This window comes from Emys orbicularis, chromosome 4 (genome assembly GCF_028017835.1).
Source record: "Emys orbicularis isolate rEmyOrb1 chromosome 4, rEmyOrb1.hap1, whole genome shotgun sequence".
In the NCBI taxonomy this organism is placed as follows: Eukaryota; Metazoa; Chordata; order Testudines; family Emydidae; genus Emys; species Emys orbicularis.
This window is the reverse complement of record NC_088686.1, coordinates 132,438,474-132,452,517: the sequence shown is the minus strand read 5'-3', so window position 1 is coordinate 132,452,517 and position 14,044 is coordinate 132,438,474. Positions and strand designations below refer to the sequence as shown.

At 54.0% G+C, this 14,044-nt stretch overlaps 1 protein-coding gene across 1 annotated transcript in view; it reads right to left on the bottom strand.

The window, feature by feature from the left end:
• Positions 1–14,044, bottom strand: part of NAV1 (neuron navigator 1) — a 202,768-nt gene that overhangs the window by 177,049 nt on the left and 11,675 nt on the right. The window contains exon 3 of the mRNA XM_065402683.1: positions 2,514–3,257. Within this exon, the coding sequence (XP_065258755.1) occupies positions 2,514–3,257 (744 nt within the window). The remainder of the gene's footprint in view (positions 1–2,513; positions 3,258–14,044) is intronic.

Sequence of the window (14,044 nt, the reverse complement as noted above, 5' to 3'; positions counted from 1 at the left end):
AGCCTCCCACCCCTTCCCCAGCCCATGCTGAGCCTCGCCAAGGCCCCAGTCCTTTAATATTTCATCCTTTGTGAAATGTGTGTGAATATCGTAAGCACTTGAAAGCCGGGGCTTGGCTGCTTCTCCGAGCTGGGAAAAGAACAGCCAGACGCTGTGCAACTTTCCGCTGTGCAGCTTTGCAGATTCATCTTGCTCCTGAAGTGCAGAACCTCCTGCTATTTCCATCCTCTGCCTCGCCAGCTTTGCCAGGCACCTCACATGGACCAAATCTCTAGTCTCCTCCCCTGCTATTCCAATCCTGGGCTCCCCCTCTGCAACTGTGCCAATGCACTCCAGGCCCGCTCTGCAGACCCTCCTGCTATTCCAGTGCTGGACCCACCCCGAGCTCTGCCAATGCCCCTCAGTTCTGACCCACTGCCCCCCGCCACCCCCCACCCATCCCAGCCCTGAGCAGTGGCTGCCAATCAAACTCCAGGGTGTGGTAATTTGTGTGATGTGGACAAATACATGTCTGCAGTGTAACAGATGAAGACTGTGAAGCTCATGTCCCTATCACCCACAGCCGGCTGCTAGCCCAAACCTCCAGAAGCAAAAGCTCACCCAGTCTGCCCCTCCCACCTTGTTCTCCAAAGCGTCCTTGCCGGCAGCACTATCCCACACAACGCTCCGGCCAATTATCAGCTGTTTTCCGGTGTGTGTGTGTGTGTTTGATCATGGGGGGCAGTTGCATAGAAACAGGCTTTTCTGTGCTTAGAGCAGATCAGCTGCTGCTGCTTATTCCCCAGCTCAGATCACACCCGTTGGTCGGTGCCCCCCCGAAGCGCCCATTCGTGGAAGGGTTACAGAGAGTCCAGGACTCCAGACGGGGACTAGAACTGCATCAGAGCCGTGCCGGAGCATGAACACTGCTGTTGTCAGACAGATGTCCCTAGTAATACCACGGGGGGGAGGAGGATGGCCATAGTAACAGAGGGAATGGTCAGAGCAGAGCTGATACCGGGTGTCCCTTCATCAAATGACTCTCTGTCTCTTAACAGGAGGCATCAGTGCATCTTTCGGCCCAGTAGCCTGCTTCTCACGCTTGTATTGCAGCTGTACCACAAACAAGGGACTCGACGGGGACTGGAACAGACCCTGGTAAGCGGCCACTCCCCCTTCTCCCACAGATCACTCCATGTCTGCCTGCCACGGGCACTCAGCAGCACTGCTAAGAGCACGCGCATCCCCCCCGCCCCCCACTCCCATGAAACATACAACCATTCCGCAGAGCCAGTGGTCAACAGCACGCAACATTTCAGGGCACCGCTGTATTTACTGCATGAATGTCACCTCAGACAGACCATGTTCGGCGCTGCCGGTGCCTCCCCTCTGCCCGTGGACCCACGCCCCCCCAGAGATCTGCCCTTTCACAGCTGCGATCATCACAGCTGCAAATACGAAAGTTGGTTCCTTTGCAGCTGCCTCTCCCTAGGATGCTAGGCACAATCTGTCATCCATTTTCCTCTTGAGTGTCACATTCCAGCTCCCCCACACACACACGCGCCCTGACACAGATGCACACACACACACACACACACACACCAGCCCGTCTTGTGATCTCTGGCTGATGCCTGACATCTCACAGCTCTCTCTTCCCCATGTCAGTCATATCATGGCATGCACATCACTCCCCCCCACACACACACCAGCCCGTCTTGTGGTCCCTGGCTGATGTCTGACACCTCACACCTATCCCTTCCCCGTGTCAATGACACGGCTGAGATAATCCTGACATGCACACCCTTACACACGCGCACGCCCAGGCTGATGGCTGTATCTCACAGCTCTCCCTTCCCCTTGTCAGTTCTACCAGCCAAGACAATCACAAGGACGCCCAGGAAAGCGCCGCTTTTCTACCCCCAACATTTCTGTTCCTGGGGGCGGGGGGGCCGTTTGCTCTCTCCTCCCTGGCGCCCTCCCCCGCTCCCTGTTCGAGCTCGCACAGCCCCGCCAAGCCAGGGGGTTTCTCTCGGGCTAGGAAAGGCTCGCTTGGCCAAAGCAAGCATTGTTCTCCGGAGACAAAGTGTGTGTGTGCTGGGGGGGCGGGGGAGGGGAGCTTTTTTAAGGCAGAACCTCAACGAAACACTGACAAATACCCAGGGGGGAAAAGCCACGTAAAGAGCCTCAGTGTGCCAGCGCCTTGCAGAATAAAGGAAGAGGGGAAGGAGAAACCCAGGAGGAGACGAGTGGCTCCTCCGGGACTGGGCACTGTTCACTCCTTACTCTCCGCCAGTCCCTTTGATCGCAGCCTCAACGGGACCCAAACGCCGACACCAAGCCCCCAAAGGGCAGAGGAGGTTCCCCCCAAACTCGCCCTCGCTTTCAACCGCGGGCCCCTGGATTCCAGGGGGGCAGGGTTCCTGCCCCCTCCCCCGGCCCTATTCATTCATTCATTCCCTCCTGGCTCAGCGGATCCCGCTCCGGAATTGAACTCGCCGGCGGTAACGGGTGGGGGGCGCGAGGACAGGACTCACCCAGCATCTGGCTGAAGAGCAGCTGCTCCAAGTCCCCCAGCACCGTCACCACGAGCTCCGGGTCCACCTTCAGGTAGGCTCGCTCGTCCTGCCCTTTCCCCGCTGGGCCGGGCGCCGGCGCCGGCTGCTGCTGCGGCTTCTCCCGGCCCTTGGCTTTGCTGGAGAGGATCTCGTCGTCGGATTTGCTGTCCTCCGCCCCGCCGGCCTCGGGCGCCTTGCTCAGGGGCTTCACCTCGGCGTAGGGCCCGCGGGGGATGCGGCTGGGTTTGCCGAGGCTGGACGGGAGCGGGGCCAGTGGCGGCTTGGCCAGGCCGGGGGGGACCCTGGCTTGGAAGAGGGAGTGCTCCGACTTGGAGAGGCTCTTGGACATGAGCGGGGCTTCCTTGGCTTTCAGTCCCCCGCGCCCGCCGCCCTTGGCCGCCTTGGCCATGTCGTCGCTCCAGCGGGGCTCGTAGAGCTGCATCTTCTTCTCGGCGTCGGTGAGGAAGGCCAGGTTGGTGAGGGACTTCTGCTTGCGCAGGCTGGGGCCGGGCGGCAGCCGGCTCTCCACGCTGCCCGACTTGAAGACCCGCAGCTCGTGCGCCCCGGGCGCTTTGGGCCGCTTGGGCATCATGCCGCCGCCCTTGCCCTCGGCCCCCTTCCGGTAGCCCTTCAGCTCCTCCGGCCCCTCGCCGCTGAGCTCCAGGCTTTTGAGGTTGGTGCCAAGCATCCCGCCTGCGCTGAAACCATTTAACACGCCGGCTGCTGGGTGGGGGGAAGAGAGGGGCACGGAGCGGGGAGAGAAGAGAGAGAGAGAGGCGGTGAGACCACGGGGGGTGCCCAGCCCAGCCCAGCGCGCTCCGCTGCAGCCCCTCCGCGCTGCGCCGCACCGCCGGCAGACTGAGACCCGGCGGAAGGTCCGGGCCCGCAAAAAGGGCCCTCCCCCTCCGCCGCCTGCCTGCGATGCTCAGCCAGCGAGGGGAGGGGAGGAGGGGAGGGGGGCAGGGCCGGCTTCTATTTCCAGCGCTAGGGGAGGGGAGGCTGCGCGCCCGGGTGTGCGCAGGGCTGGCTGGGGTGGGGGCGATGCGGGCAGGTTCCCTAAAGAGCCCAGGAGGAGCCAGCGCCCCGCCTCGCCCCCCCCCACAAAGGCGAGAGGTGGCTTCGCCCCACACACGGCCCCTCCCGACACCCCTCCGCGGTCCCTGCCCTGGATCGCCTGCGTTCCCACGGGCAGCCGGAGCGCAAAGCGCACAGCCGGTTTGCAAAGGGTCTGCTGCACCCAGGGGCGGCCCCCTGCCCCATCGCCTCGGGAGCCTGGCCCCACGGGCGCCCCTGCCACCCCCTGTCCAGGGCACTGTGCTCCCCAGTAGGATGTGCTCGGGAGGAAGCGAGGAGCCAACCCTGAGCCCCGCTCCGTCGAGCCACCTGGGGCCCGGCTCCCCCAACGGTTCCAAGGCTTTCGCTCCACGTATGAGTGGGGGGCGCAGCTGGGGATCGGGGATCGTGTGGGCCGGCCACTCCCAGAGCCACAGAAGGCAGCCAGGAAAAAGCCTTCTTCCAGATCCCTTCTTGGGCCACAGCTCAATAGCTGCTCGCTCCATTCCCTGGGTTCAAAAGCAGCACCCTGACTGTGCCGTCTCAAAGCAGGATCTCAAAGCACTCAATAGCCCTGTGAGGCAGGGCGTATCATTATCCCCAGTGTACAAAGGGGGAAACTGAGTCACAAAGCTATTAAGTGGCTTTTCTAATGGGGCAGCACAGTGTGTCCGAGTCCGGGATGGAGTCCTGACCCCAGTGCCCTGCTCGGGGCTGCACCCCCGGATCTCACAACGCCTTTACCAGGATGTCCTGGCAAACAGGGCTTGAAGCGGGCACCCCCCCTAAAGAGCAGGGTTTGGAATTTCTGTGCCCTTGGCTGGGAGTAGAGATGCTGTTGAGGGGGCTGAGGAAAGGGGAGCATCAGAGTTAGGGTGGCAAATATGTGATGGGGTGGGAAGCGCCTGCTCCGGCTGCACACAGAGAAATACCTAGGCCTTGTCACTAGGGCTAGCTCAGGACTGTATAAAGAAAAGCCGGACTCGGTGGACAGGAAGGGGAAGCCGTGTGGGTGCTGAGGGAAAGCAGAGCTGCCCATAGGTGCTCCGGAGAGGTAGAGCTGCCTGTGGACACTGAGGGGAAGAGGAGCCTCCTGTGTGGGCTGAGGAGAAGCCAAGCCACCAACCAACGCTGAGGAGAAGTGGAGCCACCTGTGGGCAGTGAGAAATGAATCTGTGGGTGCTGAGGAGAAGCAAAGTTGCCCGTGGGTGCTGAGGGGAAGGCAGAGCCACCCGTGGGTACTGAGGAGAAGCAGAGCTGCCTGACAGTGCTGAGGAGAAGCAGAGACACCCATGGGTGCTAAGGAGGAGCAGAGATACCTGTGGGCAGTGAGGAGAAGTGAAGCAATCTGTGGGTGCTGAGGAGAAGCAGAGACACCCGTGGGCAGTGAGAAGCAGATACACCTGTGGGCAGTGAGAAGCAGAGACACCCATGGGTGCTGAGGAGAAGCAGAGATACCCGTGGGCAGTAAGGAGAAGCAGAGACACCCATAGGTGCTGAGGAGAAGCAGAGACACCCGTGGGTGCTGAGGAGAAGCAGAGCTGCCCGTGCGTGCTGAGGGGAAGGCAGAGGCCCAACCCAGGAACAGAAAGTGAAGGCCGTGAGGGCTGAGGCTCAGCTGGCCCACTGGAAGTCTGCAAACATCTCAAGAGCAAATGCCTATTGGAGGAAATTGCCTCTCGGCTCTGCCCCTGACTCATTGCGAGGCTGGGTTGTGGTGAGCCAAGCCTGCTCCAAACCCAGATAAGATAACTCGGAGCAAGCCTGTTCACTTCACATGGACAGACAATGACTTGGAGCCTCCCCATGGTCTGCCCCCCCCCTCCAGTGTCTGGACCTCTTAGTCACAGCGATGACCCTGCAGAGGCTCTGTAGTGAGGTCCCAGCTCCCGTGGGTTTGGGAAAGTTTGGAGGGAAGTCCAACCAGAAGCCTGAGGGGCCCTATGCCCAGGTCCGGTTGCTGCAGGATCATGGAGCAGTTTGTCCTTGCAGCAGTTTAGGACATCCGGAGACCAAGGCTGCTCTGGCATGTCCACATGTGCAGAGCTGGATGGCACAAGGAGCTAATCATCCTCTGTTCCCCGGGGGTCAGTGGGAAGGAAGGAGGGGGCCCCAGCCCTCAGAACCGAATTGAATCGAACCCACAGCACACCTTACAACTGTCCTGCCAGCAAGGTCTGTGTCTCCTATCCCATAATGCGGGGAGCAGGGGCTCTGGGGCAGTTTCTACATGCCAAGCACCGCACTGCGGGATGGAGCTCAGGAGACAGGCCTGGTTGGTGCAGTGTGTTCATGATTTCCATCTGTTTTTATACAGCGCCTGTCCCTGTGGTATCTGCTTCACTTTATCACCACGGCTCTCCATCCACAGCGCTGCCCAATCTGCCTGACCCTGTAGGTGCGCCCCGTGAGGGGCTGGCTCATCTCCCCAGGGGCCGGGTTTAGTGCCTGCCGGTCACCATCTCTGCACTGTGCTCTGCAGTCCTACCTGCTGCCCTGTCCCCAGAAGTCCCCCAGCAGCTCTCTCCAGGTCTCATAGTCCTGACCCCACTGTCCGGAGGGTGGGGGTTGTTAAACCCATTTTGTGGCATGGGGAAAAGGAGGTGACACAACTTGCTCCAGCTTATACACTTAGAGTAGGTGGAAGAGGCAGAAATAGAACCCAGGAGTCCTGCCTGCCCAGGCTCCTGTGCTAGCTGCAATACCACAGGTTTTCGAGTGACTCAGCTGCCTCAGTGCTTCAGCCAGCACGTCCAACTCCCCCCGCCCCCACATGGCTACCTGCGGGCACCTGCTCAGAGGACGTGAAAGCAGCCAGGCAGCTGAAGACGGGCACCTCCAATCTGAGCCAAAGCACATTGAAGTCAATGGAAAGACTCCAACTGGATCAGATCCCTATCACTGCAGTGCCACGCTGGGCCCTGAGAGTGGTGGGTGCAGGTGTGGCACCTCTGGGAGAGAAGGCGAAATCCTGGCAGCAGGCAGGCTAATGCAAGGAGCCAGACTCACAAGACTCCAGCAGCCTCCCCCCCCGTGGAAGGCGGGTCTGCGTGAATCTGTCTGCCCATCTCTAATATTCCAAGGGAATTAAGGGCAAAGCGGGGAGTGGGTTCTGGTTATCATCATTTTTTGTTAATTACCCTTCCCTTAGGAGGGGGGAATTAATTCTATCTGGTGACCTCACGCAGGATTCCATGGCAACCGATGAAATATATTGCATTAGGGCACATTACTATGCTATAGAGATAAGGGAGAGGGAGGAGACTTGGAAAAGCAGAGAAAACTCCTACAGACAGACCAGAGCTCCTTGGGATCCAATTCTGCAGTCCTTTCTTAAGCAAAACTTGTGACGGGAAGATCGGGCCCTGAGCCACTCAGAATCACAGGAAACAGGGACCGAGACAAGCTGGGGAGCAGATCTCCTTGGGGAAGCAATGTCTCCTAGGGATTGGAGCACGGGCCTGGGAGTCAGGACCTGAGTTCTCATCCTGGCACTGGCTCACTGGGTGGCCTTGGGCAAGTCTCTTCCATCTCCCGTGGCCGCCCATCCATGGATTCAAGGAAGCTACTTGCATGAGTAAGGCCAAGAGGATCTGGGCCGTGCTTCTGCCTTATTGCTACTTTCTGGGTTGGCGCTGTCCCAGGCATCTGGTCTGGCTCATAGATTCATAGATTCTAAGGGCAGAAGGGATTCCTGACCTCCTGTATGACACAGGCCAGAGAACTTCACCAGAACCATTCCTAGAGCAGAGCTGTTAGAAAACACGCCCTGTTTTGATTTAAAAATCGTCAGTGATGGAGAATCCCCCACGGCCCTTGGTAAATTGTTCCAATGGTTAATTACCCTCCCTGTTAACAATTTACACCTTGTTTCCAGTCTGAATTTGTCTAGCTTCAGCTTCCAGCCATTGGCTCGTGTTAGACCTTCCTCTGCTAGACTGAAGAGCCCATTATTAAATATTTGTTCCCCATGTAGATACTTATAGACTGTGATCAAGTCACCCCTTCGCATTCTGTTCGTTATGCTAAATAGATTAAGCTCCTGGAGTTTATCACTCGAAGGCAGGTTTTCTAATCCTTTAATCATTCTCGTGGCTCTTCTCTGAACCTTCTCCACTTTATCAACCTCCTCCTTGAACTGTGGGCACCAGAAATGGACCCGGCCTTCCAGCAGCGGTCACACCAGTGCCAAATAGGTAAAATAACTTCTCTGCTCCTACTTGAGATTCCTGTGCATCCCAGGGTCGCATTAGCTCTTTTGGTCACAGCATCACACTGGGAGCTCCTGTTTAGCTGATTAGCCACCATCACCCCCAAATCTGTTTCAGAGTCACTGCTTCCCAGGACAGAGTCCCCCATCCTGCAAGTACGGCCTGCGTTCTTTGTTCCTAGAGGTATACATTGACATTTGGCCATAATAAAACATCTATTGCTTGCTTGCACCCAATTTACCAAGCGATCCAGATCACTCTGAATCAGTGAGCTGTCCTCTTCAGTATTTACCACTCTCCCAATTCTTGTGGCATCTGCCAACTTTATAAATAATGATTTTATGTTTTCTCCAGGTCATTGATAAAGATGTTAAATAGCGAAGGGCTAAGAACTGACCCCTGCAGGACCCCAGTGGAAACACATCTGCTTGATGATGATTCCCCATTTCCAGTTACAAGGTGAAACCTACCAGTTACCCAGTTTTTAATCCATTTAATGTTATATTGTTCTATCTTTTTAATCGAAATGTTGTGCACTACCAAGTCAAATACCGCACAGAAAACTAAACATATTACATCCACACTATTACCTTTATCAACCAAACTTGTAATCTCATCAAAAAAGATATCAAGTTGGTTTGACAGGATCTGTTTTTCATAAACTGATGTTGATTTGTATTAATTATATTATCCTCCTTTATTTCATTATTAATTGAGTCCCATATCAACCACTCCATTATCCTGCCCTGGATCTATGTCAGGCTGACAGAACTACTATTACCCGGGTCATCCCATCTATCCTTTTTAAAATTAGCACAATATTAACTTTCTTTCAGTCTTCTGGAACTTCTCAATGCTGCAAGACTTACTGAAAATCAACATTAACTGTCCAGTGAGCTCCTCAGCCAACTCTTTTAAAACTCTTGGACGCAAATTATCTGGACCTGCTAATTTTAAAATGTCTATCTTCAGTAGCTTCTGTTTAACATCCTCCAGAGATACTAGTGGAATGGAAAGAGTGTTATCACATGATGAGATCACATTACCTGTTTTTCCCCAAACAGAACAGAAATATTTATTAAACACCCTTTCTGCACTATTATTGATCATTCTACCATTTCCATCTAGTAATGGACCAATAACATTGTCAGGATTCTTTTTGTTCTCAGTATAGTTAAAAAACTCCTTATTGTCCTTAACACTGCTGTCCATAGATTTCGCCTTGTGCCCCTTGGCTTCCCTTATCAATTTTCTACGATTCCTAACTTCTGATTTATATTAATTACTGTCAACTTCACTCTTCCATTTGTTATCTTATATATATATTATTTTTTAGAGCTGCCTTCAATTTCCCTCTAAACCAACCAAGTTGTTGTTGTTGTTTTTTTAACTAGCATACCCTGCTTCCTAAGTTATGGGACTAATTCTATGCACACAATTGTGGGCCTTTTTGGGCATCTAGTTCTGAAATGATTCCCAATGATTATTCACATTCTTCTGGTTATATTCTTCCTTCTAGCTGATTTGACTCATAATTGTTTTCAGCTCTGTGAAATTGTCCCTATTAAAGCACCAGGTGTGTATATATACCTATATATAGATATATAGATAGATAGATATTACTGGTCTGGACTTTATTCTGCTTGCACATGATAAATGTGATCAAGTCATGATCACTTGTACCTAAGGTGCCATTAACTTTTAGTTCTGTGATCAGTCCCTCTTTATCTGTCAGGACAAGGTCTAATATAGAATTTCCACATGTGAACTGCAACGCTTTTTGGTTGATTCTTTAGGATGAGACTGTCAGATGCCTAGGGGATTTGGATGCCCAATTCCCATTAATTTGGGGCACTCATATCTCTTAATCAGCAGCTTCGCACAGCCCAGGCACTTTACCTGTATTGATTGTCTGTGGCAGCCGCCGTACAAATGGGCTAGACACAAATAAACTAATAATCAATTGTTGGGATGGGGTAACTAGCCCTGCACCAAGCCAGCGAGGGTTAACAAGCTGCTGTAGCTGACTCAGCCCCTCCCCGCTACACCTGCACTCTCTGTCAGGTAATGAAGGGACAGCTCAGTTGTTGGCTGACCCCAGGAGAACAGACCTCCTATTCTTTGCTCCCTGAATAGGGATAGCCCAGGACTTCTGCAGACTGTCAGAGCCCTGCTGGGGGAGGTAGGCCTAGCCCAGAACTACTGCATTTGTTTTGGGACTATTTTTTCTTTGGATAACTATAAAAGGGTGATTGACCCAGGCTGGGCTGCTTGTGATTCCCAGAGTCATAGGGTTTAGGCCAAAAAGCAGCACCTGAGGGGCTTGCTGAGACTGTTTTAGGGCCCCCCTGCCCAAGATGCTTGTGGGGAAACTGCTTAAACTCTATGGATCTTTTGCACCCTAGCTGAGCTTGCCCTATGCAGCCATAATTGTCAAAGAATCAGAACAGAAAGCAAAAAGTTGATGCCAGAAATCCAGCACCTGAGCTTTCTATTCCTCGGCTGACAGTCCCAAATCCGGCTGTGCAGACTTGAACCCCAGAGCAGGGTCTAGCAGGCTAATTTGCACCTCGCTAATCCGCTCACCCTGTAACTCGCACCCCCCAAACCCAGCAGTCCCTCCTCGTTGCTCAGCACAGGGTTTAACAGCAGTGATGGTCCAGTAGGGTGGTCTCCTTAGCTGGAAAGTTTATTACTTTTGCAAACCGTACTGCAGAGCATCCAAGAGGGGCATCAGGAATTCACAGCAGGCTAAGGCAAATAAGCCAAGGCCAGTCTGTGAGGCCCGCTCCTTGCTTTCACCATGTGTGCACGCTCACCTGCTAATTTGCTACCAATAGGTCTCAAGTCAATCATTTGTAAATGGGCCGTCCTCACTTTAGCTGATTTTGGACATCTCCCTTTTTGGGGGGCCCAACCTGAGGCCCCCCAAAACAGAGACTCCCAAAAATCAGAGGCCCTCTTTGAAAAGGTGGATGCGTGGGCTGAGTCCATGTCAGACAGGCACCTGTTCCTGCCCTTTGTGCCCCCTGACGAACCGTAATATGAACACTGTCAAGACCAGCTCGCCAAAGGGCCCTATCGCGCTGCAAAAATGAGAGGTCTGTAATAGGACTTTCACTGGGACTGGGACTGAGTTCTGTCCCTTTAAAGAATCATTTCAGCTAGAGAAGTTTCAGACGCTCCCTAAACCAACCTCTCCCTTTTCTCTTCTCTCCCTTTCTTTTTATATTCTCTGCACATCCCTGGAGTATCCCACCATCCTCCACTGCAGAGCCAGCTCCTTGCTGCCGTGGCAACAGCCAGACCAGTATTGGTCAATAAAATAACAACCCAGAGAGGTCTGGAGCATTTGTAAGACCAATTTGCAAAGGGAATTTTTTTTGGGGGTGTGGGGGTCTGATTAGTCCTCTAAGAAATGAGGTAACAAGATTTCCCACCCTCTCCCTCCTCAAACCTCTCACTGTATCACTGGCAGCACAGAGCCTGCAAAATACAATGAACTGGAATAAATGTCTGTGAATGGTTCATTGAAGAATGACTTTGTAAACGTGGAATCAACCATCAGATTGGAAGGGGGCGAAGATGCCAGGCAAATAGTGCACATAGTGGCTTCTGCATGGAGGAGATTAATTCGCCAGTGATTTTCTCCTTGTGACCCTCAACCCAGATATAACGTTCCTCGATGCGGAGGGCATCTGTACGGGGAGCCCATTGGCTGTGTCTCGCTTGCAACATTAAATTCTCTGCTCTCTCTCTCTGCATCCTCCTAGCAATGGGTCATTCCTGGAGCTCAAAAGAAAACTGAAAGGGTGGGTGGGGGGAAGACAGAGGAGAGAGCGAGCAATGCCCAGCGCTTGAGCATGTATAATAGATAGTTGGAATCCAATCAAGTCATTAGAGGAGGAAAGAGACAATGTTGCTGTATTCTTCTTTCCATTTAACAGGAAAGAAGGGGCTGGCAAGGGGAGTTTAATCTTGGTTGCAGCAGGATGTGGCTTGCTAAGGGGCTTTCCCATCTCCCAGCAAAGCACTGGGATCAGCATAGCCAATGGGATTTAGGCACTGAACCTGCTTAGAGGCTTTTGAAAATGGCACCTGGATCCCTTTGGAAATGAGTCATTTAGGCACTTCTGAAAATTTGACCTTAAATCTCCTTATTTTGTGGAGAGTCAGAGTGTGGGAGGTGGCGGGTGTGAGATGGGGAGGCTGACGGGGCATGGGGACGGTGGGGGTGGCCTACAGGACATCATCACTGGCCTCGCCTGCGCTGAACCGCCTCTTGGAGGTTGTTAAATGGAGCCGCTCGGGGAGGGGAGTCGAGTTGTCCAAACTGAACCTTTTCGCAGAAATGTCTCCGCTTCGATGAAAGTTTCCTCAGATCCAGGATGGAATTTCTGATCAAAGCCAGAGAGAGACCGACCCATCCCAGTATAGCCAGAAGCCCAGCGGTGAGGGCCCTCACCAAGAACCAGGTTCAAATCCTGGTGGTGCCAAGTTCAGAGTAGGAACTTGAACCTGGGTCTCCCATGTGAGTGCCCTAACCACTAGACTAGACCATCAGTGGCTCTGTGAGCCACTGAATAGATTTAATTCTTTATACCAAGTGGAACAGCTTCAAAAGGAGAGGTTGACTCTATAGCTCCGTGGCTAGGGAACCTGGCTGACACAAGTGCAAGCCCCTACTCTGAGTCAGGCAAAGCAGGGGTTGACCCTAGGTCTCCCATACCCCAGTTGAGTACCCTAACCACTTGGCTATGCTGGAATGGGTCTGTAACCTCCTCCCCAACCCAACCCGGGGTCAGGCCAGTTTCCCATGCGCAGCAGCCCAGCGGCTGAGCTAAATCAGAGCAAGGAGAAGTTCACCTGTGGGGAGAGCTTGTGATGGGAAAGAAACGGCCCCACGTCACCCCAGCAAGATGAATCCCCCCCCACCCCAGCAGGAGCCCCAGGGTCTGAGGGTCTATTTTTCACTCTAAGCACCACAGCTGAGTTCGGTTCTAATGTACATTGCCGAATCCTAGCTCAGAGGGGCTGCCGACGAAGCCATTCCACGTGCAGAGATCTAGGGGCATTAGGTGCTTGAGGATGGGACTGGAGTGACAGCCCTGGCGAGCCATGGATCTGCTGATCCACTGGGGGCAGAGAGCATTGCTGTCAGTGCCGGAGCTGCTCCAGGCGTGCAAGCCTGTGCCCCTTCATTCGGTTCCCAGGCTGCTGATGCCTCCTGAGCAGGCCCCGTGACTAATCTGTGCTCTCAGCCCAGACTCAGAGCTCCGCCAGGCCGGGTAGTGTTACACCCATGAGGCTGAGGGGCCAGGAGGAGCCGTTCCCAGAAAGAGGCTGTCATTTTCACACGGACTCAGTGAATTAAACACCCTCCCTAGCACCTGGAGACGGGCTGCAGCTGGCAGAGAGGGGTTTCTGTTTTCCCAGGCAGGCTGAGGACTGGGAACAGCTGGGCCCTGCTGGCACCGGGATTTGCCCACAATGGGCTCCCAGCCTCATGTGGCCATAAGGACAGAGAGACAGCGGGAAGGCAGGGACAGGACCAGAGCCCATTGGGCTAGGCCCTGCAGAGACACAGCACCTGCCCCAAAGAGCTTACAGTCTAAATGGGCAAAGGAGGTGAAGGGAAGGGGAAACTGAGGCACAGAGAGGCTCTTTAAGCCAATGCCTTAAAAACCCACGCTCTCTCTGTGCAGGCATAGCTGGATGAAATTCTCTGACCTGTGCTATACAGAAGGTCAGACCAGATGATCAGAATGGTTCCTTCTGGCCTTAAAGGCCATGATTCTGTCAGGCATGGCCCTTAAAGTCTCCATGTCCCTTTCCACAAGAGTGGTGGCTTCTCACCTCCCCACAAGTACAGTGGTGAGTCAGCTGTGGTCCTGCCACGAATGGCAGACACCTCAGCGCTGTCAGTGGGGCAGGAGCAGGTGCCCAGATTGCAAAGCACTTCGACTGAGAGGGAGTATCTGGGATTCTGCTGGAGGAGCTGCAGAATTGGAGGCTAGAGGAGGGGCAATGGGGACCAATCCTTAACTCTTACATAGGACTTCCCAGCTGTAGATCACAAAGTGGGGAGTCATGTTACAAATGGGAAAACTGAGGCACACAGAAAGAACTCAACTTGCTCAAGGTCACAGAGCCAGTCAGTGGCAGAGACAGGATCAGAACTTAGGGCACTCCCAGTCCTTGGGAAAATCCGGCTGGGGATCCAGGTTAAGCTGATGACCTGTTAGA